This window comes from Montipora foliosa, chromosome 12 (genome assembly GCF_036669935.1).
Source record: "Montipora foliosa isolate CH-2021 chromosome 12, ASM3666993v2, whole genome shotgun sequence".
Taxonomy (NCBI): Eukaryota; Metazoa; Cnidaria; class Anthozoa; order Scleractinia; family Acroporidae; genus Montipora; species Montipora foliosa.
Genome location: NC_090880.1, coordinates 7,054,541 through 7,079,540, shown reverse-complemented (window position 1 = coordinate 7,079,540; position 25,000 = coordinate 7,054,541). Strand labels below are relative to the sequence as shown.

The window sequence follows — 25,000 nt, the reverse complement described above, 5'->3', positions numbered from 1 at the left end:
GCGCAAACCATGCACACCTGGGGCATCAGTCACTCAAGTCAATCTTTCTTTTCAGATAGTACGCACCTTTCTGAGGATTCGCGCAGATCCCAGCATGCAGATCTTTTGAATCTCTGTCACAGAAGCACTCTTTGCTACTTTCTCGATGTTTTCTACCATTCCTTTTTTTACTGTGCCAAGTGCACCAACAACTACAGGCATCACTATGGTTTTCATCTGCCACATTCTCTGTATTTCAACCTCTAAATCTTTATACTTGCTTTTCTTTTCGATTTCCTTCAATGCAATGTTCCTATCTGATGGGACAGTCATATCAATCAGTTTACAGGTGGAATTTACTGAATCTTTATTATTATTATTATTTTATTTCTTGCGCAACGCTCTACAGAGCAACATTAACAAATTATCATCTAAGATAGTGGAAACACATGCCAAGAAACTTCGAAATTTGAGCCGACACGCAATTATGCCATTTAATGCTGACGAAACAGTGATCAACATGTCCTCCCACCAATTGTCCCCTGAGCAATGCGATGCACTCAAAAATGGTCTGACTCATTCCATCTGCCCTCCATCTATACGCAAGTCTGACATCTATACTTGCTTCGAACTTATTCATGGCTCCATGCTCAAGAAAATCGTTGATCGTGGTCAAACTGGTAAGCTCCAAGCTGCATTATCGCATCTTGCGAGCTCCTACATCGCCTCTCATCGTGTATCTCACAATGATCGGAAAGTACTCCGTCTTGAAAAGTCTCAAAAGGAATAAGAACATTGTCATTCTGAAACCTGACAAAGGGAATGGTGTGGTCATTTTGGACAGGACAGTTTGTGATAGCAGTATCCTTAACATCATCTCGGATTCGTCCAAATTCAAGAAACTTAAGGATGATCCAACTCTCCTAAGGGAGGGCCAATTACAACGGTTTCTTCGCAACCTGAAGAAGAATGATGAAATTGAAAACACCATTTATATCCAGCAGGATCTCAACCAGCCAGAATTTATGGGCTTCCTAAGATGCATAAGGTTCAAGATCACTCTTCGACACCTCCTTTCCGGCCCATTGTTTCTTCGATTGGAACCTATAATTACAACCTGGCTAAGTATTTATGTACATTGTTAAACCCTCACATCCCTAATGACTACTGTGCTCATGACAATTTTACTTTTGTTAGTGAAGTCACTAGACTCCATACCCTAAATAAGTTCATGGTTTCTTTCGATGTCGAAAGTCTTTTCACCAACATTCCCCTCATCGAATCTATCGACTTAGCGGTAGACTACATTATGAAGGGAAATCCAGATATTAAATTAGGACGGGAAAATCTTACTAAGTTATTTTTCTTTGCCACTGCTCAAACCCATTTTTCATTTTTGGGTAATTTTTACGATCAAATTGATGGGGTAGCCATGGGCTCCCCGCTTGCTCCTGTATTAGCTAATCTCTTTATGGGTCACCATGAGAAACGCTGGTTAGAGAATTACAATTCAGGTATCGAGTTTTACCGTAGATATGTCGACGACACCTTTGCTTTGTTTAATACCGAGCAGGATGCTTTATCTTTCTTCAGTTATATCAACAGCCAGCATCCTAACATCAAGTTTACTATGGAGAAGGAAGAAAACCACAAGCTTCCCTTCTTAGATGTGCTTTTAGATAACCATAGTAATCAGGGCATTATTACCTCGGTTTTCCACAAGAAGACCTACACCGGTCTTCTCACTAATTATTACAGCTTTGTACCTTTCAGTTACAAATTAGGACTAGTACGCACTCTGGTTGACCGAGCATTTAAAATTAATAATACTTGGACTGGTTTTCACTTGGACATAAGCAACCTTACCAAAACATTAAGGAGGAATTTCCTTCTAGCGTTATCGAGAATGTTGTTAGAAAATTTCTCAACAATTACTTTACCTCCGATTTCTCTCAGTGTTGCTCGGAAGGACAATTGTTTGTATTTTAAATTACCGTACATCGGTCCCTTTTCCATCATAACAAAACGCAGAATTAAGAAATTAGTCAACAAATTTTGCAGCGACCTGGAAATTAAGTTGGTGTTCACCCCGTTTAAAATTAGGAGTTGGTTTGGGGCGAAGGATCCTATCCCTTTACAAGTTTTCATGTGCAGGCTGTAATGCCTGTTATATTGGTGAAACCAATAGACATTTCGCCACTCGCATCCGTGAACATCTCGCCTCCGACAAACATTCCCACATATTTAAGCACTTGAGAGGTTCTGAAAATTGTCGCTCCCGGTGTTCAGAAGACTGTTTTAAAATCCTCGACTCTGCTTCCACACGTTTCCAATTGAAAATCAAAGAAGCCATGCATATCCTTTGGGAGTAGCCATCTTTAAATTCCCAAGTCAAACATCTTAATTTATCCCTTTCATACTAATTAGTTTCTTTTCTTAGCCTAAACAGTTTGGTTTTTTCTGTTTTGTTTCGTGGTTGGGTGTTTTTATTCTGTTCTCGCCTTCATCCTTAATTATTCATGTTATATCTCACTTTGTTACACTATTTATTGCTCAAATTTAGTTTATTTCTCATTTGTCAACTGACGATGGATGATGTTTCATCCGAAACATGTATTGATTAAATATGAATTTCAAAAACATCGTATGGATCATCAAAGCGATCTTATTATTATTATTATTATTATTATTATTATTATTATTATTATTATTATTATTATTATTATTATTATTATCATAATCGTTATTATCATCGTTATTATCATTATCCTTTTATCTAAAGCTATGATAGAGTATAATAACCGGGCCCAATCCTTGGGTCTAGGGGAGCAAGGGTGGCGCAGTGGCCCAGTGGTGAGGTGGTGAGAGCAGTCGCCTCTCACCAATGTGGCCCGGGTTCGATTCCCGGTTCCGGCGTCATATGTGGGTTGAGTTTGTTGTTGGTTCTCTCCCTTGCTCTGAGAGGTTTTCCTCCGTGTACTCCGGTTTTCCCCTCTCCTCAAAAACCCGTATTGCCATATTCCAAGTCGATCTGGAATGCACGGACACATGTTGAACGAGCTCCTGGGCGCTCTTAAGGTATTCTGTGGGTAAACAATTTCTATTTCCATTTCCATTTCCATTCCCATTTCCACGAGTTAGAAGTTTATTTGATGGATAAAGCCTTTCTTAGGATGTGAGATGTTCCAAGCATTGTGATCTTCTGTAGGTTTTTGATTTGCATGTTGCCCGGGATCTTTTGGATGTATTTCTCTATCCCTTTCTTTATAAGTCCCAGAGCTCCTATCATCACTGGCTTTAATGTGGTTCCGTTAGATCTTAATTTCAAGGTCTTCATACTTAGACAGTTTTTCGGTTACTTTTACTGAGGTGTTTCTGTCAGTCAGGATGGACATGTCGATGAGTACACGCAGGCAAGTATTTTTCTTTTTTGTTTTCGATGACAATGTCTGGTCTGTTGGTTTTCATCGCACGGTCTGTCTGTATTGGCATGTCCAATAGAATTTCTATATCATTTCCCTCTGACACTGTTTGCGGCTCGTGCTCGGACTATCTTTTCTTTTTGCTAATGTTAAATTCTTTACAGATATTTCAGTGCAGGTATGTGACATCCTTGTTTTGTCTATAAATGTATTCAGACTTAGCTAGCTCAGGGCATCCTGCCACAATAGGATCAACAGTTTCCTGGAACTGAGCAAATGTCCTGCATGTTGGATCTGTGCCATCTTTGAGTATTTTGCTTCGGTAGCAGTTGGTCTTCATGGCTTGGTCTTGTGCAGCGATAATACAAATCCCTCTGTTTCAGATTTCAGCCCAGCTGTTTTAAGCCATTTGTTAGTCACATGTTGGTCAACATCTTTCTCACCTATTCTCTTTGGGTATTGCCCATGCATTGGTTTCTCTTCCCATTTTTTCTTTATTTGTTCTTGAGCACGATGCTTTGCTTTTCCTTTTTATATTATTATGACAGTTTGAAACTTTTGAATGTCAATACCTTAAAGCTACCTGGGGCGTTAATCGTAACCCAGGAGCTCCTTAAAAACACCATGTTCAAGTCCTATTTACAAATATCTTTCTAAAAGTATTATCCACTTAAATCTATTAAACTATGTGAAAATATAACATAAATGATTGCTAAAATTAAAAAAAAAAATGAATAATAATAAAAAAATAATAATAATAATACATATTTTTTTTACAATAATGTCCTTTGCTGAAATGAAATTCGTGTTATATTGCTCGTAAAGTTTATGTGATTACTTTAAAAGTGCGGGCAATATTAAGAGAGCTTGATAAGACCGATTTCTGCATCTTTAGCAGGACTCCTTTAGTTCTCACTCTTGACCCGAGTAAATTCCTCATTCCCTCCTCCATGTCTGTGGACCATCCACCTAGCACGTCAATAATGATGTTGTATTGTTGCACATCGTACCCAGGGTACTGTCGCTTTATCTCCCATCTTAGGGGGGCATACTTGGCTGTCTTCTCCTCTTCCTTACTTGTTCGGTTATCAATCCATGGACAGCTCATCTCTAGTGCTATCACCTTCTCCTGTTGGTGGTCGATAAAACGGGCATCGATTCTGTTTACTCTCACCTCGGTGTGCTCAGCATAGAGCGGGACATCCCAGTAGGCGTGAAACTGGTCGTTTTCATATACCGGTTTGGGTTTTACTTGGGAGAACCATGGTGGGACTTTGTCAATAAGGTTTGCGTCCTTCAGGATCTCGAAGAAGAGGATCTTCAAGGCGTTATTGTGCCTTTCCAAGTACTTGTTCTGGGCCAAGGTGAGACATCCAGCTAGAATATGCTGAACTGTTTCTGCTGATCTACTGCATAGCCTACATGCCACTTCAGTAGCTGGTCGGGCTCGCACCTTGTGACTGTAATATATTCGTGTTGGCAATAGTTGCTCGTAGAGCTCGATCACTCCTGCAACGGTGTTGGACGGACACAACGTCCAGTCCTTAAGCCAAGCAAAGCAGTCTGCTTTACTCAGACTTACATCCTCCCACCTACTTGTGTGTAGCTTTCCTTGCCACCTCTCTTCCCTCACAGCCTGTGTATTCTGCTTTTCTTCAGTTTCCTTCAAGACAACTTTGATCTTCTTGTCTGTGATTGTTACTCCCCCCTGGGTGATGCAGGGTGACGGGTGCTCAAGGTCCAGGCCAAGACCGAGCTCTGCTGCATACTTCATGCTATCCTTTAAAAATGAATGGTGTCCCACCTCACCTGCTCTTTCTTCAAACTTTCTCACAACTGCAATGGTCGGGTCCAGATTCTTGTAGACTTTCAGAGCAGCCTTTATCTTGACGAGTTTGTATTCTTGCTCGACTGATTTCAGCCCGCGCCCCCCTTTTTCCCTCGAGAGGTACAGTAATGCTGTCGAGCCTAGGGGGTGTTTGCCGCCGCTCTGAACCAGGATTTTTCGAACTTCTCTGTCAATTTGCCTAAGCTCTGCTATTGGCCAGCTCTGGGTCCACATTAGATACCCCAGTATGGGAAGGGCAAATTGGTTCGATGCAGCTACGCGGTTGTGATCTGACAGTGGACTTGACCAGATGACTGACATGCGTTGTAGGTATTCTTTGGCTGCAACATTCAAAGCTAACTTGTCATCTTGTTTTAGGTTCTCTAATGTTCCCAGGAACTTGTAATAAGTTCCTTCCTTTAGATTTGTCAGTACTGCTCCGTCATCCAACTGCACTCCGGTTTCATCCTTCACCTGTACGCCTCTCCTTACATGGACGGTCGCGCATTTCTTTGGGTTCCATTCTAAGCCTATATCTTGCATCGCACTCTTGCTTGACTTCAGAACCTTGTTGAGTTTGATCTCTGACGCTGCAAACGCCTTAAGGTCGTCAATATACAGCAAATCCGTTATCTTTGTGCTTAAGGGTTTGGACAACTTGTACCCCTCCGAAGCTCGTAGTTTCCAAGCCACAGGATTCATACACAGGGTGAACAACCTGGGGCACAATGCATCTCCCTGAGGGAGGCCTGAATTGTATCACTTCAGACTTCTCTATCCCCTGCTTCGTCTTTTCGACGACTTTCGTGTTCCAGCTGTTGCACAGGCTCTCGATAGTGCGGCACAGCCAGGCTGGGAATCTGTGTAGAATCATCATCTCAGCAAGCCATTCATGGTCAACTGAGTCAAAAGCTTTCTTGACATCAATCCAGGCCATGCTCAAGTTACGTTTTCCTCTGTGACAGTCTTGTGTGACCATTCTATCAATGAGCAGGTTATCAACAGTGCCACTGTAACCTGATTTAGCGCCTCTCTGTTCTCCCTCCATTAGGCCATATTTATTTAGGTGACGATCCATTGGTCCTAATAAGCATGATGTAAACCACTTATACATAGTGTAATAAGCAGGTAATTGGTCTTTGGTTGCTACTTGAGAATTCTCCTGGCTTAGGGATCAACGTCGTTTTTCCCTCGGCAAACCACATGGGGTATTCAGAAGGACTCTGGCCGATGGATTGGAACGATTTTATTATTATTATTATTATTATTATTATTATTATTATTATTATTATTATTATTATTAATATTATTATTATTATTTCGACAGTGAACACCATCATTATCGTAGTGATAAAAATAGCAACAGTATTAATACCTAGTAGAGAGTCAAAAGAGTCACGGAGATTACAAATTACAGTTCATACATCAATCATTAGTAAGAATAGTAAGATCCTAGTGTCTGATGAAACGTGTTTCGTGTTTTGGCCATAAATTTCCATTCTTAATTAAATTTGAAGCAAAGAATTTTGAGTCCCAGACAAAAAAATTGGACTATAGAGGGCATGAAATAGTATAGGTTAGCACACGTTTTATCAAGTCCAAAAATATATATTTTCCCACTATTGCAACATAATAGATTAAGTGAACTCCACCAAAATTGTTCGGGATATCTGTAACTCGAACAAAAAATCATGTTTACGTCAACTTACAAATTTAGGACGTATAACTTTATCCGGTGGATAAGCCACGAGCCAACGGTTTTTGTTTGCGCAAATGTTTATTACTTGCGCGCGTAACTGTGAATAAGCATACTCTAAACACATCTAAGTACAGGAGTGTTCGTACATCTTTGTCAGAGTTTAACGCGAAATATATTTTACACTTATCCACTGCATAAGGTTATCCCGCTTTTGAAGAACTTCGGCCTGGACATTTGGATTGATTCTGTTTATAACTGAGTATCTGTATAGCAAAATGAAACTTCTATTATTTGCAAAAAAGATTCGAAAATGTTTTTTCATTTCCAGGAATTTGTAGGAAATAGTGATTGGAATACAACTGTGAGGCGCCAATTTCCGGCTGAAAACGTCAGAAAAGTCTCAATCAAACCGCAAACGTTTCACAACAACGTGGCCTTCAGATTTGAACTCTACGGGTGCACCATGAGTAAGTTTATACAGTGTAATTTCAAGATTCCCACTTCTCTTTTGTTATTCAACAACTTAACTTATCTAAAGACCAGTTGACCATTCAGTTGAGAGCCTGGGTATGACTTCTTCCATTGACAGGTAAGAGCGTTGTCGTAAACGGCAAAATCTGCAAAATCCCTGATGGGAGGAATTTATTGATATAAATCCCTTGACTGAAGTATCCTTGGCTGATGTATTCTAAATGGACACCATCCAATGGCAATCGCATTTTGGAAGTATACCCGCCACTCAACGATTCTAATAGTCAATCCTCGAAGGAAGAAAAATCTCCCCAAAGGGGGTAACATAAGTTATCACGAGATTACCACTCAAAGAATCAAGATTAGTGGCAAATTACGCTAGTCCTAGTGTTGTTTTCCACGGTAGTTTTGCAACAGATATTAGCCGTTTGAATACTAGACACCAATAATTCGTCTCGACGGATTATACGTCTCCAGTATAAAACCGACCATTTTGCCTAATTTGTTACTAGATCTTGTTTTTCAAATGGGTTTACGCAATCTTTACATGGAGAAAAAATCATGAAATAAGCCAGATATATATACATGGAACGTTGGCTTCAAGACCATATAACATTTAAGTGGCTGAAAAGTTCCGTTACCGGTATTATCTCTCACTTAGAACAGAGAGCGACAATTATAGTAAAAAATGGAATCTCCGGCTTTATCTTCACATTTCCAATGAATGTTGCTCCAAAAACTTGTTCCCCATAAGTTTAAATTATTGCAATAGAGAAAGAAGTAATACGTTTTTCCTCAAAACCTGAAATTATGGCCGCGATCAGCTATAACATATGATTAAATAAAAAAGATTGAAGAATTTCATTGGAGAAGTCGAAGGTTTTGCTGCAACCTGCTGAAGAGATGACGCATTTGACTTTCCCTCACTTGCAGAAAAGTCTGTTATCTTGTGGCTCAAGTGGACAAATGAAAGTTGCACATTTGAAATGTTACAGGACAAGAAATCCGATGGATTTGAAAGCATTAACGCCCAACTTCAGAAGGAGGTGAGAATTTCGTCGCGTTTTTGGCTCAGTGCTTCTGGGATTCATAAATGCGATTATTATTTCCACTGCAGAGTTCAAGTCCCCTATTTTTGGCTATTTATTCAATCTATTTATTCAAATTGTCGAAGGTCCCACCGGCAGATTGGCCCTGGTTGTGAAATTGGGAGCACTGAGGGATGGCGCAGGAGTTAGAGCACTCGTCTTCCACCAATCACGTGGCTCGGGTTTGATTCCTAGACTTGCTGTGATATGTGGGTTGAGTTTGTAGTTCTCTACTTTTGTTTTTCTTCTGGAACTCCAGTATTCCCCTCTCCTCAAAAACCAACCTACGATTTCATCTGAGTTGATTTGATTTGACTTGATTTGATGCCTGTAGAGTGTCCCAATTAGTGTTCTTCCCCACCCCCTTCAACTCCCATCACTACGACGTAACTCTCGGAGTAGGGAACGATCACAAAAGAGCACGCACTCACCGCTAACACCACCAAAACATGGCATATCTTACTGAGAGAGTGTAGGGGCGCATTGTTACCGGCTACATTACTTCATTACATTACTTCATTGAGAAACAACCAGTAGTTCTGAAAGGTTATTGCAACAAGACGCCAAAGCCAAACAAAGAGGTGCTATTAAATTATTGCGCAACAGCCACCTCTATTTTTGTCTCTGACAGGAGCTTCGCGAGATCAGCAACCTTCCAGGAATTCAAGTGGTCAAACTCGAACATCTAAGGTATTTCAAAAGGTTTTGTAGCTTTTGAATCAGAGGACAAATGTTCTCCCTGGTTGATGAAATGAAGATATGATGTTTTAAATGATGATTCAGGGAAAGAAATATTCGGAGCTCTACTTTGCAGGACTCAAACTTACGAGTCTTTCTGCAGGTATCCAAAAGCATTGTGTTTTTGGCCACTTGAGATTAGTCTTTATTTGGACTTGTTTGTTTTTTGTCTTATTTCTTTTGTTTTACGTTATCTCTGCTCCGGTACCTGCAGAAGAAACCAAACCTTCGACTTTCCAATTGGAAGATGAAAGATTTGTCATTACACTTATTTCCGCCATACTGCTCGGAATGAAATTCTCGAAGGGATGCATTCTTGGCATATTCGAATTCAGTCTCATGAGAAAGATGATAATTTTGTGAGTAAGAGTGTCGTAGGTTCGACCCCTGCAAAGAGGCAATTGAGATTTTTTCCGAGAATCCCCAAGTCAACATAGAGAAATTTTATGTAGTACTAAAACAGTAGATAGAGTTGAAGGCTCGCTCTCCTTGGCTACTCAAGACTCAATCTCTGAATATCCTCCGAGCAACTCACGCGGGATTTGCGCCCGAAAAAAATGTAATTGTTGCAGGAATAAATGAGTTTAAATCATGTTTTTGTGCTATATTATCTCACTGTTTTAGTATATAGACCTTATTCATAAATGGCGGTCAATTTATAATTCTTTTGTCGAAATGCAAATTAGCCTACCAAGCCTCGATACCAAACAGTGAATTGAAAAGATTTCTTGCGCTAAAATGAGGCTTGGTAGCCTAATTTGCACGTGGACAAAAGAATTATAAATGTGACCGCCATTTATGAATACGGTCTATACTAAAACAACTATTCACTTCAGTGTCCGTGGCTAGTACTGGATATTTACCTTGCCGCTTCGTGGCTCGGTAAATATCTACCACTAGCCACCTCCACTTCGGTGAATAGGACAATCACACGACGTTTGGAGTGCATATCGTTTATTTGTATCCCTCGTAAAATCATTTGCACCTTCGCGGATGCCCGATAAAAGTGATGTGATAAACATTATTATCAATACGCAAGGCCAAATCGTACAAATTTATTTAGAAAAAAAAATTAACCGAGATGTAGCATGAAACTGTAGTATGGAAAGTTGTTGCTACAATACGATCAGCTAAACAAGAGCAAAAAACTCATCCACAAAATTTCGCGCCAACTCTGGCATTGAACTGGTATCCTCAGGATCTCATTGGCTAAGCCAAATTGTTTAAAATCTCTGCATCCAATCAGAACCAGGGCGTCAAATGCATTTTCAGCCCGGGCATTTCCCGTTTGGTCCGCCCCTTTGGGGAGTGGTCAATTAAGTATTATTCTGTTTAGTAGCCAATCAGAGCGCGCCTTCAACGCGATCCATTGTTTTAGTATTTTTTATTAATCATGTTAACTTACGAATGGCTCACCTTGGAAAACAGGGATGACGCAGCGGTGAGAGCACTTCCCTCCCACCAATGGTTGCTAGACTTGGCATCACACAAGAGTTGGTTCTCTACTCTACTTCGAGAGGTTTTTCGCCGGGTAATCAGGCTTTCATCTCTCCTCAAAAGCCAACAAACGATTGATACATGTTAAATTTGATTTTATTTCTGTACAGTGTCCCCAATTAGTGCCTTAGTGCTAAATATACAATTGACATTATTATTGCCATTAATCTAGGCCTGGAAGCCTGATCGTTGAGCTTAAAATTGGAATGGACAAAGAAGCTCAAATGCAGGAAATGATCAATGGGATCAAGAAAACAATAACGAATTCTTCCAAATTCGACAATAACTATCTAGTTGTTAAAGATCTCCAAGGTACGCACAATGGATCCACTTCCAAACGAAATAGTGAGGTTGATGTTAAAATAATTATCTCAGAATCTTTAAAGGACTGTGTCACGGCAGTACAGCTGCTTGTGTCGGGAGCCCATTACGCAGAGCTTCCATCGGTATTTTACGCTTGAGTTAACCCTTTCCCGTATCTATTTTTAGAACTACTATATTTTGACGTATGTGACGTATGAGACTGAGAACGTACGTGAAGTGTTTCGCATACGTCACATAGGTATGTGACGCAAAAAATGGCTGACCATAGGTCTCTTATGATTGGCTATTATGAAAACACCCACCAAAGCCCCCCAGAAATAGAAAGATACTGGAAAGGGTTGACTCAGAGGGTTAATATGGAACATGGAGGCTCCGGTTAATGGGCTCTTGTTTGTGTGCAGTTTTACCAGTTACTCGCCCCTACCCGCTATGCGTTTGTTAATGTTGAGCCAGAAATTACTTCGTGACCAAAAAATGTCTGTCAAGGCATACACAATTTAAGTGACAAACAGCAGAGATAAAAGTTTTTAAAAACTGTTAATTTGAAGAGTTTTCAAAAACCCCAATTGCAACCCATTTCAATCTTCTTGAATTTTCCTATCCCTGTCTAGTTTTGTATTTGCCAATGGAGTGCTTCATCTCTTACCCCATTACCCCAAAAACTGTTGTCTGTGACACGTTTTGTCATGGGTTGGGAACATTAATTTTCTGTTTTATTCAAGCCTTCCTTCAATGTTCTAAGTATTTAGTTTGAAGTTTCGTTTTATTTGATTGCCAGTTCCCAGTCGTTGAATTTGGCTGAATTTCGTGAGACAGTTCCTTTAATTAAGCAGCTGCACAAAAAGAAAACATTTCGGGCTTATTTCAGGAGCCATGAATCCTTTTCTTTTTTCTTTTTTAAGCAAGACGTTTGGACACATGATGCTTTCATTATTATTTTTTCTTGTCTCCAAAACATATTTTAAAAAAGACAGGTTTCCAATATGTCGCATATGGCTCTTTAGATTCCTCCCGAAAAATTATATGTGACTTTCTGGCACACGTGTCCCACAGAGCAGCCATCAATGTGACGATTGTCCTGAAAAACAATCAAGCAAACAGAAAATATAATCAGTTTCAAATAAGTGTGGAGCTGATCGCCGAGAAAGAAAAGTGGTTGTCTAGAATATGCAAGGAACAATCGATATAGTTCTACAAGTGATTTTTTGTTCATTGCATCAAGTTGCTACGACAAAACTTTGCAAGGGCATATATGCCTTAAGAACCTACCCTTCACATAACTCATTTTTAAAAGACAACTTTTCCAGCAATTTAGGTGTAAAAACTAATATATTCTTTGCCTTTCCAGGTTCATTTTCGTGCAAAGTCCCGAACATTTCGTTTGTAAACCTCACGCAGATACCCGAATCTACTACTGAAATCCTGCGTTCATCCAGTTACGACATAAATGCATTAGTGAAAAGCCGCATCCCAATTCGGAAGTTGGCCACAGTGACGTGGAGAATATTTCATTTACGCAACTCACACAGTTCCTATTTGGACTGGAAAAGTGTATTTGAATCATCTCAGGTTTTTAAACAAGAGGAGGTTGCTTTAAGAAAAGAAACATTAATAACGTGGAAGATTTTACCTTTGGCTCTCATTTATGGTCTACACTACATTGAATTGACAGTTCAAATGAGCAATGCTTCTAATTGTGTTGACTACAAATATGGATTTCTTCGAGTCAAAAAATCTCCTTTACAAGCTAATCTTTCTGTAAGCCCGTCGCGAAGGATTCTTTTTCAAGGTTATAACAAGGAACTTAAACTGGATGCTACAGGATCTTTCGATCCAGATGAGCCGAATTCTGATAAAGATATATTTAAGTACACTTGGCTCTGCGCACGCAAGAGTGAGGCAATAAATACCATTGGATCTCTTCCTGTTGTCGCACCAAATGGCAATGAAACTTTGCATGGCAGAGGATGTTATGATGCCGGTCCACGAAAGTTGAATTTTTCAGGTCCTGTGGCAATGTTAATATTGGATAAAATGGAATCAGGAAAGGACTATGTCATAACAATGATTGTAGCAAAAGGCAAACGAAAAGCCAACATTTCCTACGAGTTTTCGCTGAAAAAAGTCAAGAATAATGTAACAAAAATCAAGTAAGGGCATTCACCTTCTTCGTGATAACCCTCTTTATTTTATACCGTTTCGGTTGGCGCAATTCTCACTGCCACAATGATTGTGTTTAGATATATCAGTACCCAGACTCTCCACCCCAGTTTATAAGGCCAGGTATCAATGAAGACCCATGATGATCTAATACCTTGTGCGTCACCCCTTATTGAAATCCTCGTGCATCTAATTATGGGCATTTCTGGACATATCTGCGTGTCGCATAGATACGTTAGCATAATGCCAAGGAAAACGCTTTCTCCATCGGGCCTGGAGGCCCAGTGACAAAAAAGGCCCCTTCAAGAGTAAACATACAAAGATTTGTATAGAATTTCGCTATTTAAAGCTTACATTCGGTTCCACATAAAAAGGTTCCCCAGCTGTTTTTCTTTTTCCTTGTTGTTGCAGAGCCCTTATTTTACTTTAAAGTCAAACCAGAGTACTAACCCTTTGTGTTCCTAATCCTAAGTCTCTAGAGTCATGAGATCGAGAACGATGACCAACATTATTGATGTCTTTGGACACTGAGAGCTCCTTGCTTCCTCCCTTCCTTCCTTCCTTCCTTCCTTCCTTCCTTCCTCCCTCCCTTCCTCCCTCCCACTCTCACTTCCTTGCTTCGTCCCTTCTTTACTCCCTTCCTCCCTCCCTTCCTCCCTCTCTTCCTTCCTCTCCTCCTTCCTACCTTCCTCCCTCCCTCCCTTCCTCCCTCCCTTCCTCCCTCTCTTCCTTCCTCTCTTCCTTCCTCCCTTCCTCCCTCCCTCCCTTCCTCCCTCCCTTCCTCCCTCCCTTCCTCCCTCTCTCCCTTCCTCTCTTCCTTCCTCTCTCCCTTCCTCTCTTCCTCCCTCCCTCCCTTCCTCCCTCCCTTCCTCCCTCTCTTCCTTCCTCTCTCCCTTCCTCTCTTCCTTCCTCCCTTCCTTCCACCCTCCCTTCCTCCCTCTCTTCCTCCCTCTCTCCCTTCCTCTCTTCCTCCCTCCCTCTCTTCCTCCCTCCCTTACACACCTTACTATAAATCACCATCTTGCTTTGGAGTTAGATGTAGAAACTGCGTGTCTTGTTAGCCTAATAACTAAACTGTCAATTCTACGTCTTCTTTACAGATGCAACAGAAACTGCAAACAAAAAGTTGACGTTCAAAGGAATATGAGGTTTGAGGGCAACTGCATAGGAGAGATCTGTAAGCAAACTACTCCACAACTAACGTGGCTACTATATCGAAAAAAAGATGGAAGCCTTATTAAAAAAGTGCAGACCAGCAGTCAAGGGAAATATCTGGAAATTAAAGAACGGGTCTTAGATGAAGGCGAAGTTTACCAACTTAAACTCTTCGGATACTTTTCTGAGGACATCGAAAATTCGACTGAAACCTATACTTTTACTACAAATGAATCCCCCAGCGGTGGGAATTGCACAGTGAATAAAAGGGAAGGTTTTGTATTGGAAACAAACTTCATATTTACTTGTTTCGATTGGAAAGACAAAGACAGTAACTTAACTTATGAGTTTGCTTACACCACTTCAAGCGGTGCTCACGAAATTATCCAGGAAGGAAAACAAAACATTCTAACGACAGACAGGCTTCCAGTTGGAGATGAAGTTCAAGTGGACATATCCGTGAAAGACCAGTGGGGAGGACACGGAATAAAAAGTGTTCATGTCAAGGTAAGAGCTATGTTGCCACGGCAATTAGTCTTAGCGATCGAACGACTTAAGATTGCTTTAAGAACGAGATCATGAAATGCTATCTTTAACAGTACAGTATTAGGCTCGTTTTGATTTTTAAAAGACTCACTGTCACAGACAGGATCCCATAATTTTGAGGCTTCCAAAGTAATTCACATTAATTAATTTCTCTGTCCCACCAGACGCCAGGAGAAGACGTCATGCATATAACTTCTGATAAGACAATGTCCGCACATGACATGGAAAGTAATTCAAAGTGCTAAAGTTTTTCGGGATTCTTGCTGTCACTTGGTTGTGGCAGCTCTAAATACCTGTATTCTTGTTGTTCTCAATTATAATATTCATCAACAGAATTTGAATGTAATTTGGAATACACAAGTGAAAGGATTTTGTCTCCGGTAACTTCAACAAAATAATCCGACGTTATATCTTTTAGTTAGTAATTTTTTCAACGTGATTCAATTACTCGACAATAAAAGAAAGCTAACCCACAATTTTCACCACACGCTGTTCGCCGTTTTCTAAGCGGCGGTACTTTACTTAAGCGCCCGTTTCAACGATTTTAAGTAAAAGAGAGACTACTTGCAGTCTACTCAAAAGCTTGTGCGTTGGAAGAATATCCTTCACTTGCGATAAAGGCGAGTGGCCCCTGATGCCACTGGGGCACATAATTTTCGCCAGAAATTAAAACCAGCCACGTTTCACTTCCGATTAAAATTAGCATTATCCATTTCCCGTCATGGGTGACTCATGCGCACATCAAAATTCTCAAAAGCAGTAGATTTCTGTTTCTTTGAAAAATTCAAACGTTTTATTCTTCAAGAGTCAACTAGATAGTAAGATAATGGTTTGACACTGACTGTTTTTTTTTATGTTTCGTGCAAGAGGTTTCGGCTTGTGCTTAAGCCTTCATCAGTTGCAATATAAGGGTAGCACGCGTGATTCAAATAACAGCAAGTCGAGCGCGCGCTGATGAAAATCCGCGTGCAGTTTCTTTAAAACGTAGCGCGAGACTTATGCGCATGCCAGAGACTTGTAGACCTCTGGGATGGCGATGTCGTCATTTCCAGACTGCGGATCCTTTATTGAGTACCAGGCTTCCAAGAAAAGTCGCTCGTGGTAGTTAGCCTCATGTCCAACAACTCTGACACTTCCAAAATCCATTTCGTGGTTGTTTTCGTGGACATGGCAGGCGATCTTGGAGTCATGGTCAAACATAGCAACAGCCCTTTTGTGTTCTGTAATGCGAGTTTTGAGTGATCGTTCGGTTTGACCGTGGTATACAAAACTGCAATTGGTGCAACTGATTTTGTACACTGTGCCAGATTGTGGCCGGTCAACCTTTTCTTGGGCTTTCGGTCGCGGGAACAAACTGTTCACAGTTCTCAATGGTTTGAAGGCGACTTTGATTTGATGCTGCCTTAAGATCCTACTAATCCTTTCTGAAATGACCTGCACATAGGGTAGCACCACGAAACCATTGGACGGTAGATCGGTAGGGAGTTTCGACAGCGATCTTTCACAGCTATTGATGAAGAATGAGGGATAATTGTTGTCTCGCAGTGCAGCCTTGACTCGCTTCCATTCTTCGCGTTTCTCCGCCTGTGTTGATGGTATGTTCTGTGCCCTGTGCCCCAGAAAAGGTAGTCCCTGTCCCTTTGTGTCCTCAAGTTCTAGAGTGAACTGTATGTGGGGGTTAATTGAATTGAGATGTTGGTGAAACTCATCCACTTGGTGCTTTCTGAGACACATGTGACTGTCGTTCACATAACGGAACCACGATGGCAATGGCAGTTTCCTAAATCTCTTCCATTACAATTTCCGCTATAAAGGGACTGATTGAGGAACCCATCGCACATTGAAAAAAGATTTGTTTGTAATGGATGTTGTTGTGTTTGAAGTAGTTGTGATTGAGAACAAATTTTAACAGCCTCATGATGTTGCTGATGGACATATTTGAGCGTTCCGCTAGATCCTGATCCTTTTGGAGCCTCTCGTTGACGATGGTTAGAGCTAGATCCATGGGAATGGAAGTGAATAACGATTTAACGTCAAAAGAGATCATGATTTCGTCACTGGCGACAGCACGTTGCTGGATCTTTTGAGCAAAGTCTAAGCTGTTTTTGATAGAGAAGCGATTTCTCCGAAGAGGAGACAGAATGGAAACAAGATGTTAGGATACAGCGTACTTGGGGCTACCTATGCTGCTTGTGATAGGTCTGAGTGGTCTTTCAGGTTTATGAATTTTCGGGAGACCATTAAACGACGCTGGCGTTGAATTGCTGCAGTCTAGTTTTTTGTACAGTCGCTAACTTCTTGAAAACTTGCAAATTGCCCGCAGCGGTTAATGTAACGAGAGAAGAGGAAAGGGCATTGGATAACCTGAGAAAAGATAAGGAGGTAACAATCGTTCCTGCCGATAAAGGGAGATCCGTCTTAGTAATGGATAAGGATGAATACCAAGAAAAAGTGTCTGTTTTGTTGAACGATATAAACACTTATTTGAAAATCATAGACAAAAGATCAAATCCAACATCAAACGTCGAAAAAAAACTAAATAAACTTTTGCTTAACATCGAAGAAAAGGATGACAGCGGCTCACAAATTGGACCGCAACTGTACAAAAAACTACACTCCAACAATAATAATAATAATAATAATAATAATAATAAATTATTGCTTATATAGCGCTATTTACAATTACAAGATCAATAGCGCTTTACATAATAAGATCTATAAAATCAACAAATAAAATAATTAGGATATTTATGATAAGTTAAAAACTTAAAAGTAATACAATTAAAAAGATGATCAAAAGTCTAAATGGCAATATAACATTCATATATTTAACTGCAAATCAAGGAAAAATTGTTTAAAAAGGAATGACTTAATTGACTTCTTGAAAACATCTACAGATTGAATAGTACGTAATTGTGATGGGAGCTCATTCCACAAATGCGGTGCTGCTGCCTGGAATGCGCGCCCACCCAAGGTTACAAGCATCTTCCCACTTGGTGGCTTCAACAGAATGCCTGAGTTGGATCTAAGATTATACGAGAGCTTGCATTTAATAGATAAAAGATTGCTGATGTAACTAGGCGCGAGGCCATGAATGGCTTTGAAAGCTAATAGCAGAATCTTAAATTGAATGCGCGCTTGCACTGGTAGCCAGTGTAACTCATAGAGTACCGGAGTTATGTGGGAATACTTCCCAACATCCATTATTACTCTAGGCCATACAGTAAAGCATTACAGTAGTCTAATCTGCTCGTGATGAATGCGTGTACCAGATGGAGTAAGCTGTCTCTCGATAGATACTTCTTAATGCGTCTGATGTCATGCAAGTGGTAAAAAGCTGTCTTACATACGTTTGTTATGTGGTCACACATATGCAAGTTGGGGTCGAGACAGCAACCTAGATTTCGAAGTCGCGAGCTAGGTCTAATCTCTGAACTACCTACTTTAATGTTCATAGCCTGCAATTTACAAAGTTGCTGCCGAGTTCCAATAATCATAAACTCGGTCTTATCATCGTTAATAAGGAGTCTGTCCTGGATCAGCCAGCGCCTGATTTTCTCGATACAACATTCCATCAAACGAACTGCATCCTCCTGGGACGTGCTACTGTTAGGCTTGAAGCTCAGGTAGATTTGCGTGTCGTCAGCGTAGCAGTGTGCGTGTGGAAGCTGATCCCCAACAACCGAGAATAGCTTGGATGCATAGATAACAAAAAGCAAGGGACCCAGACAGGACCCTTGTGGGACACCACAGTCCAAGCTGAAGCGCTCTGAGAGAGATCCCATGACGGAGACTCGCTGACCTCTGTTGACCAGGTAAGACTTAAACCATTCTAAGGCCACTCCACAAATCCCAAGCTCCTCGTTCAGACGTTTTAGCAGGATGTTATGATTGACCGTATCGAAAGCGGCGCTAAGATCAAGCATGACCAGCAACGTGACCTCTTGAGTGTTCATTTTCATGAGAATATCGTTCGTAACTTTAACAAGAGCTGTTTCCGTGCTATGATTTTGACGATATGATGATTGAAACTCTGGGTATAGCGAGTGGGTCATCATATGGGTGTGTATCTGTTCAAACACCGCCTTCTCAGTCAGCTTAGAAACGTACTGCAGGTTGCTGACAGGTCTGTAGTTCTTGTATAGGAGGTCCAGCCCAGGCTTCTTCAGTAGTGGGAAAACGAGTGCGCACTTCCAGTCATCCGCGAACAACCCAGAGTCAAGTGATAGATTGATCATTTTCGTCATGATCGGTAAAAGGACGTCGATGCAATCCATCACTAGGGGAGTCGGCATGGGGTCCAGAGTGCTGCTTTTTTTTGCACTGCTTCCGATGAGTTTGCGAACCTTCTCCTCCGTAAGGGGGTTGAATTTGCTGAACGAGGAAGGTGGTACTGTGGCGTAGTCATTGGGAGGGAATGGCAGCCCTTGCGCCATGTTGTCGAGCTTGGAACCTATGGTCTCAATTTTCTGAACAAAGAACGTTCCCAGTTGATTTGACAATTCAACGCCAGCGTCGTTTTATGGTCTCCCAAAAATTCATAAACCTGAAAGACCACTCAGACCTACGCTGTATCCAAGCATCTTGTTTCCATTCTGCCCCTCTTGGGAGAAATCGCTTCTCTGTCAAAAACAGCTCAGAATTTGCTCAAAAGATCCAGCAACATACTGTCTCCAGTGACGAAATCATGATCTCTTTTGACGTTAAATCGTTATTCACTTCCATTCCCATGGATCTAGCTCTAACCATCGTCAACAAGAGGCTCCAAAAGGATCAGGATCTAGCGGAACGCACAAATATGTCCATCAGCAACATCATGAGGCTGTTAGAATTTGTTCTCAATCACAACTACTTCAAACACAACAACATCCATTACAAACAAATCTTTTTTGAATGTGCGATGGGTTCCTCAATCAGTCCCTTTATAGCCGAAATTGTAATGGAAGAGATTGAGGAAACTGCCATCGCCACAGCTCCACACCCCCCTAAGTGGTGGTTCCGTTATGTGGACGACAGTCACGCGTGTCTCAGAAAGCACCAAGTGGATGAGTTTCACCAACATCTCAATTCAATTAACCCCTACATACAGTTCACTCTAGAATTTAGGGACACCAAGGGACAGGGACTACCTTTTCTGGACACCATCACCACAAGGAGGTGTACACAGCTTGAGGTGAATGTCTGATTTTCATCAGCGCGCGCTCGACGTGCTGTTATTTGAATCACGCATGCTACCGTTATATTGCAACTGATGAAGGCTTAAGCACTAGCCGAAACGTCTTGCACGAAACATTAAAAAAAACTAGTCAGTGTCAAACCATTATCTTACTATGTCAGCTCCTGTCTACCACTACTCTATTTTTAAGTCAACTAGGTTTCAAACACAAAACCGCAAATTTTCTTCAACTTGTCATGGTTGGCGACGGTCTGACTTTGTTTTCCCTTGGAACTCTGAGGAACTTCCAAGGGAACCACAGAATGCTCGCAAAGAATGTGGGGTTTGTTCTGGTTGTCCTGGTGTAGCGTATACAACAATGTCGCTTATTTGAGTGAATAAACGTAGAGAATGCTACATCGTAATTAAAAACAATCCATATGTTTTCATTAAAGGTGCGTGCAAGAAAGTTAAACGCAAGTGATCTTTATCAATACACTGTTGGCAGCCAAAGTGAAATGGGCAAACTCTTGAACAGCAAAGATGGTGGGAAAAGTGCCATGCGGCTAGCAAATACTCTTCTATCTGTCGTGTCCGCCGCTCCAGACAGCGAATTGGAAACAAAAGATAAAATAAAGGTTTGATAACAATCTACAAATACATGATGGTGAATTCATATAACTAAAAGAAAAGGAATGTAGCTAGACGCAGTCTTGTTTTCCCTTGGGCAAGCCGTACACAATCGAGTACCAGCCAGCCAGCCCAGCAGTCCAAGACAGCGTCCAAGCGCTGAAATCGCATGGCATCACGATTGATACCCGAGGGACATCACGCGGGACTGTCACAATTAGGATGCGTTCTCCTTTGTCTGACGCGATAATTTAAGCATCATTCAGGAAAATTAACCGGCACATTTTAACGTTGTACACTAAGTATTGCCAATTTTTGTCGTAGACGTCGAGCAGTCCCTCTATCGTTAGTTAGTTAAAAATGGCAACGTGAAATCTGGATTCGAGGAGGAGGGAGCAAAAGGGAGACTGTCATCAAAGCCGGGGAGTTAAGTTTTTATTATTACCATTATTTATTTTTTATTGTCTGTTTTTTGTTTCGCAACGAAACTGCCCTGTGGCCTTTTTTTTAGATCAAAGATGAGATGATCAAACATTCGTCAAAGGTTAAAGTTGATGACCTTCAAGGTATAATTCTTGTGTCATCTGTCGTGGCCAGCGCAACAGATGAGCGAAGTGAAATCTCGGAAGAATCCAAGGTAGGTTGGAGGCAGTCATTCTATAAAATTCAAAGTCAACAAGCCGCTCATAAGAAAACACATTAGAGCACATTGATGACACTACGATATATGCCAATTAAAAGAGAGAAGTCATACATTGATGGGTTAAAATGATTGGCGTTCCATAACCTTTGTAGGCTTTGCTTTCACAAAGACAACTCAACTTCATTAGTGCAATTAATGACAGGTTTTTTCCACAGTGGACATCGGTCGACGTTCTAGAAAACATGGCAGATAAATTTAAAAATATCTCCTTGGAAAGTGAAAGACATTCGGAGGAAATGAGTAAAGCGGGGAACAATCTGCTGCTAGGTATTGGAAACGTGCTTGACGCCGCTTCCATACCAGAAGCTGAGGAGGGCACTGTGCAAGAAGTGGAGGAAGACAGTTTTGAGAAGAACAGAAGTAACTTCACCAAGGTTTGAGCCAATGTGTCCAGTAGATATTTTAAGCAACAAAACCCAATAGCACTTTGGTATTTATTGACATAAAAGAATCGAGGGTTAGCTCAATGCGCATGATTCGTAGGGACGAAACATATTTCAAAACATGGGGACCCTGTTTTCACCAAAAGGGACATTTTTCGGCTCAATCCTTGTCTTGCAACTCCACCGCGTGTGTATGCGCATTAAAACGGGGCTATTTTATATTCAAACGAGGCGTCTCAAAATGATAACAGGCTAGACATTAGAGCGAGGAAAATGTGTGTCCAAAAAGTCTCGCATAGGCTGCTCTTAAAACCAACTGCTACCTTGATTTGCTCCCAAAACAATGAGCACAAGAATTATGCAACAGAAACAATGGAGCTTTACAGCCTCATCTTATGCCGGTCACTGATGCGTGGCATCACACTAATTTTCCCTCAATGCTACTCCGCTGTCAATTCTTGATTTTCATCCACGTTATGAGACGGCCATGTCGGTATACAAAACAATAGAAAATGGCCCCACAAGTTTTTGCACAATAATAGAGTCAAATTCCCAAAAGACATTTTACTGCATTGTTCTGTACACAAACATGACCGCCGTGACGTCAGATGCGAACCATCAATAGGCGTCACGCCTCGACGACTAGATTTGGATCCACTGGAAACAGCGACAACGGTCACTAAATCTTTTCATTTCTTTCAAACAAGTAATTTGTTTTTATTATTTTAGGTTATCTTAACATGTGTATTTATACTGCTCTCACCAGATAAAGAAATTAGCCCAAAAAGCCTGGGACCTAATTAGCAAAGTCGGAGACAGCATGTTATCATCACGAGGGGTTGGTGACAAGCCAGTAGAGTTAGAGACGAAAACCATATCCATGGTGTTAAATAGACAGCTTCCCAGTGACATCAGCAACACACCCACTACAACCAAGGACAGTGAGGTGACATTTCCAGCTCCTGATGTGCTGTTTAAAGAAGACGCGATGGGTATGACTCACGTGGACATACAGGTGAGAGGATGGACTAAAACGAAGCAAAGCGGGTGTGGCTATATACAGACGTTGGCAAAAAGAATGACAGGGAGGTAGAAAGAATGACAGACAGGCTGGTAGGCAGAGGCTGTTGATCGAATTTGAACTTATCGTAAGAGGAAAGCCGGCCCTGTGGTTAGAGCGCTCGGCTGGAGATTGGGAGATTCTTGGTTCAAGACTCGTCCTGACCACTCGTTGAATTTGAACCTGCTAATAGTCCTTGGTTCAACCTCTCGGCTGCACTTGTAAATAGCCAACTGGTTTGCCTTAGGTCCTATGGGATTCTTAACAGTTGTTGTTCTGTTCTATTGTTTCATTAGTTTTTTTCCATTGGCCCTGAAAAACCAACTATGAATATGCAACTGAGAAGCCATTTAAGTATGTACGGTGTATGTATGAATGTACCTAACTCACAAGCTCCTTGCATACATGGTATTTTTCAGGTGTTTTCCATGAAGAAGAATCCTTTCTCGTGGGACGCCAGCGCAAAGAACGTGAAATCACCAGTTACTAGCATTGACCTAAAAAACGACAAAGGAGAAGTGATCGACGTTTCGGGTTTATCTAAAGAGATTGAACTGAATATCAAAACCAACAGACCTGAACAAAATCAAATGCCATTGTCAACCTTCGTCAAACCAAGTATTAATGGAAGTATGAGCTACCACCGAATTAAGATATTAGCACCAGGCATGGTGATGAGCTTTAAGTTAGTTCCGGAAAACGAAACGACAATACAAGTTTATGTCCGTCATTCTAAACGACCCACGGTGGAGAACTATGAATATGTAACTGAAGTCCCAGATTTCACTTCATGTAAAGAGCGCAAAGGAAGAGGTGTGAAAGAGACATCTTACCCCTTGTTGAATAAAAAATATTTTAACTGCACCAAGGATCCACACTTGGTTGTCCTTCCGGTGGGCGTCACAGAAAAACCTGGAATTCTTTTCATTGGCATTCGATTGCTAGGCTCCGATTCGCCTGAGACCAGGCGCAGACGGCGCAGAGCCTGTTCTGAAAATGGAAGACAGAAAAGGTCTGAGATATGCGTGGAATTTAAAGATCCGCCCACCACGTTACCACCGACACCAAGGATAATTAAGCCGAGCTATGAACCAAACAATGATGTTAATTACTCCTTGTCAATCAACATGGCAACGTGTTTGTATTGGTCTGAAGAAAAGGCAAAATGGACATCGGACGGGTGCAGGGTAAGATATTCTGATTTGATTAGATTGTCAAACATAAACTTTAGATCTCCATGAAAGAAAACGGTAATGTATGTAATAGTCAGCGTAGTAGGACCAACGGTTGCATTCCACAGTATATATGGCTTATCGACCACGCGTGAGGTCAAGATGGCTGGATATTAGCCAAGTTCTTTTTCTTCGTGTTTCTTCGAGGTCCATAAACACGCAAAAAAAGAACGAGGCCAATATCCAGCCATCTTGACCGAACAAGCTTGGTCAATAAAGGTTTTATTATAAGTGATAAAAAACCAAAAGAATAATCTTTGATCTTGCGGGACCATGCAAGCGAGAAATCCCGAGTGGGCAGTATAGCTCCATCTTACCCGCTTGGGTAGCCAATCACAGCGCGGGATTTGGCTCAACTTGCCCGCTCACGGAGCTAGTCATATAATAAAATGACATATAGGTTCATAGAAATCATAACGGGATTTTCCCAAATGTTGCAGTGAGATGTTTGGCCCTTGGTTCAGAGATCTCGAGTTTGCAAATAACCACGAGACCAAAAACTCCATCTGTTGTGCATGACTTAGTTCTAGGATAGGAAGCTTAAAAGATGTCTCTTGTTTTCAGCCGTAGAGCGATGAAATTAGCCATAGAAAGGTCACAGGTTGAACACCTGTTCGGTGTGGAATATATTCCGTTTATACCTGTGTGAGAGGTGCTAAATTTCACCCATCATTTCATGTAATTCGGTAGTAAGGCACCCATCGACGGAATGCTCACCAAATAAATTACTTTTTATCGTTGAGCTTAATATTAGCCTCACTGTTCTTGTAAGCCTGCGAAAAATTCTCCAATGGAAAAAAAGCCATAATGCTCTTGCTTTGCTTATTCAAAATTTGAAGGAACAAACAAAGTGTATTATGGTATTTTTGATAGTGCCCAATTGCAGACTTTTATTTCTTTAAAGGAGGTTAGTAAGGCGATCCAACAACA

General features: G+C 41.1%; 1 protein-coding gene across 14 annotated transcripts in view; it reads left to right on the top strand.

Annotated features, from left to right (window-relative positions):
• Positions 1-25,000, top strand: part of LOC137978800 (polycystin-1-like protein 2) — a 98,018-nt gene that overhangs the window by 58,410 nt on the left and 14,608 nt on the right. For all 14 annotated transcript variants that reach the window (XM_068825871.1, XM_068825875.1, XM_068825872.1 and 11 more), the window contains 11 exons: positions 7,257-7,395; positions 8,333-8,445; positions 9,119-9,177; positions 10,895-11,034; positions 12,395-13,196; positions 14,307-14,868; positions 20,518-20,700; positions 21,204-21,329; positions 21,551-21,769; positions 22,545-22,793; positions 23,258-24,025. In XM_068825871.1, coding sequence (XP_068681972.1) covers positions 7,257-7,395; positions 8,333-8,445; positions 9,119-9,177; positions 10,895-11,034; positions 12,395-13,196; positions 14,307-14,868; positions 20,518-20,700; positions 21,204-21,329; positions 21,551-21,769; positions 22,545-22,793; positions 23,258-24,025 — 3,360 coding nt within the window. The remainder of the gene's footprint in view (positions 1-7,256; positions 7,396-8,332; positions 8,446-9,118; positions 9,178-10,894; positions 11,035-12,394; positions 13,197-14,306; positions 14,869-20,517; positions 20,701-21,203; positions 21,330-21,550; positions 21,770-22,544; positions 22,794-23,257; positions 24,026-25,000) is intronic.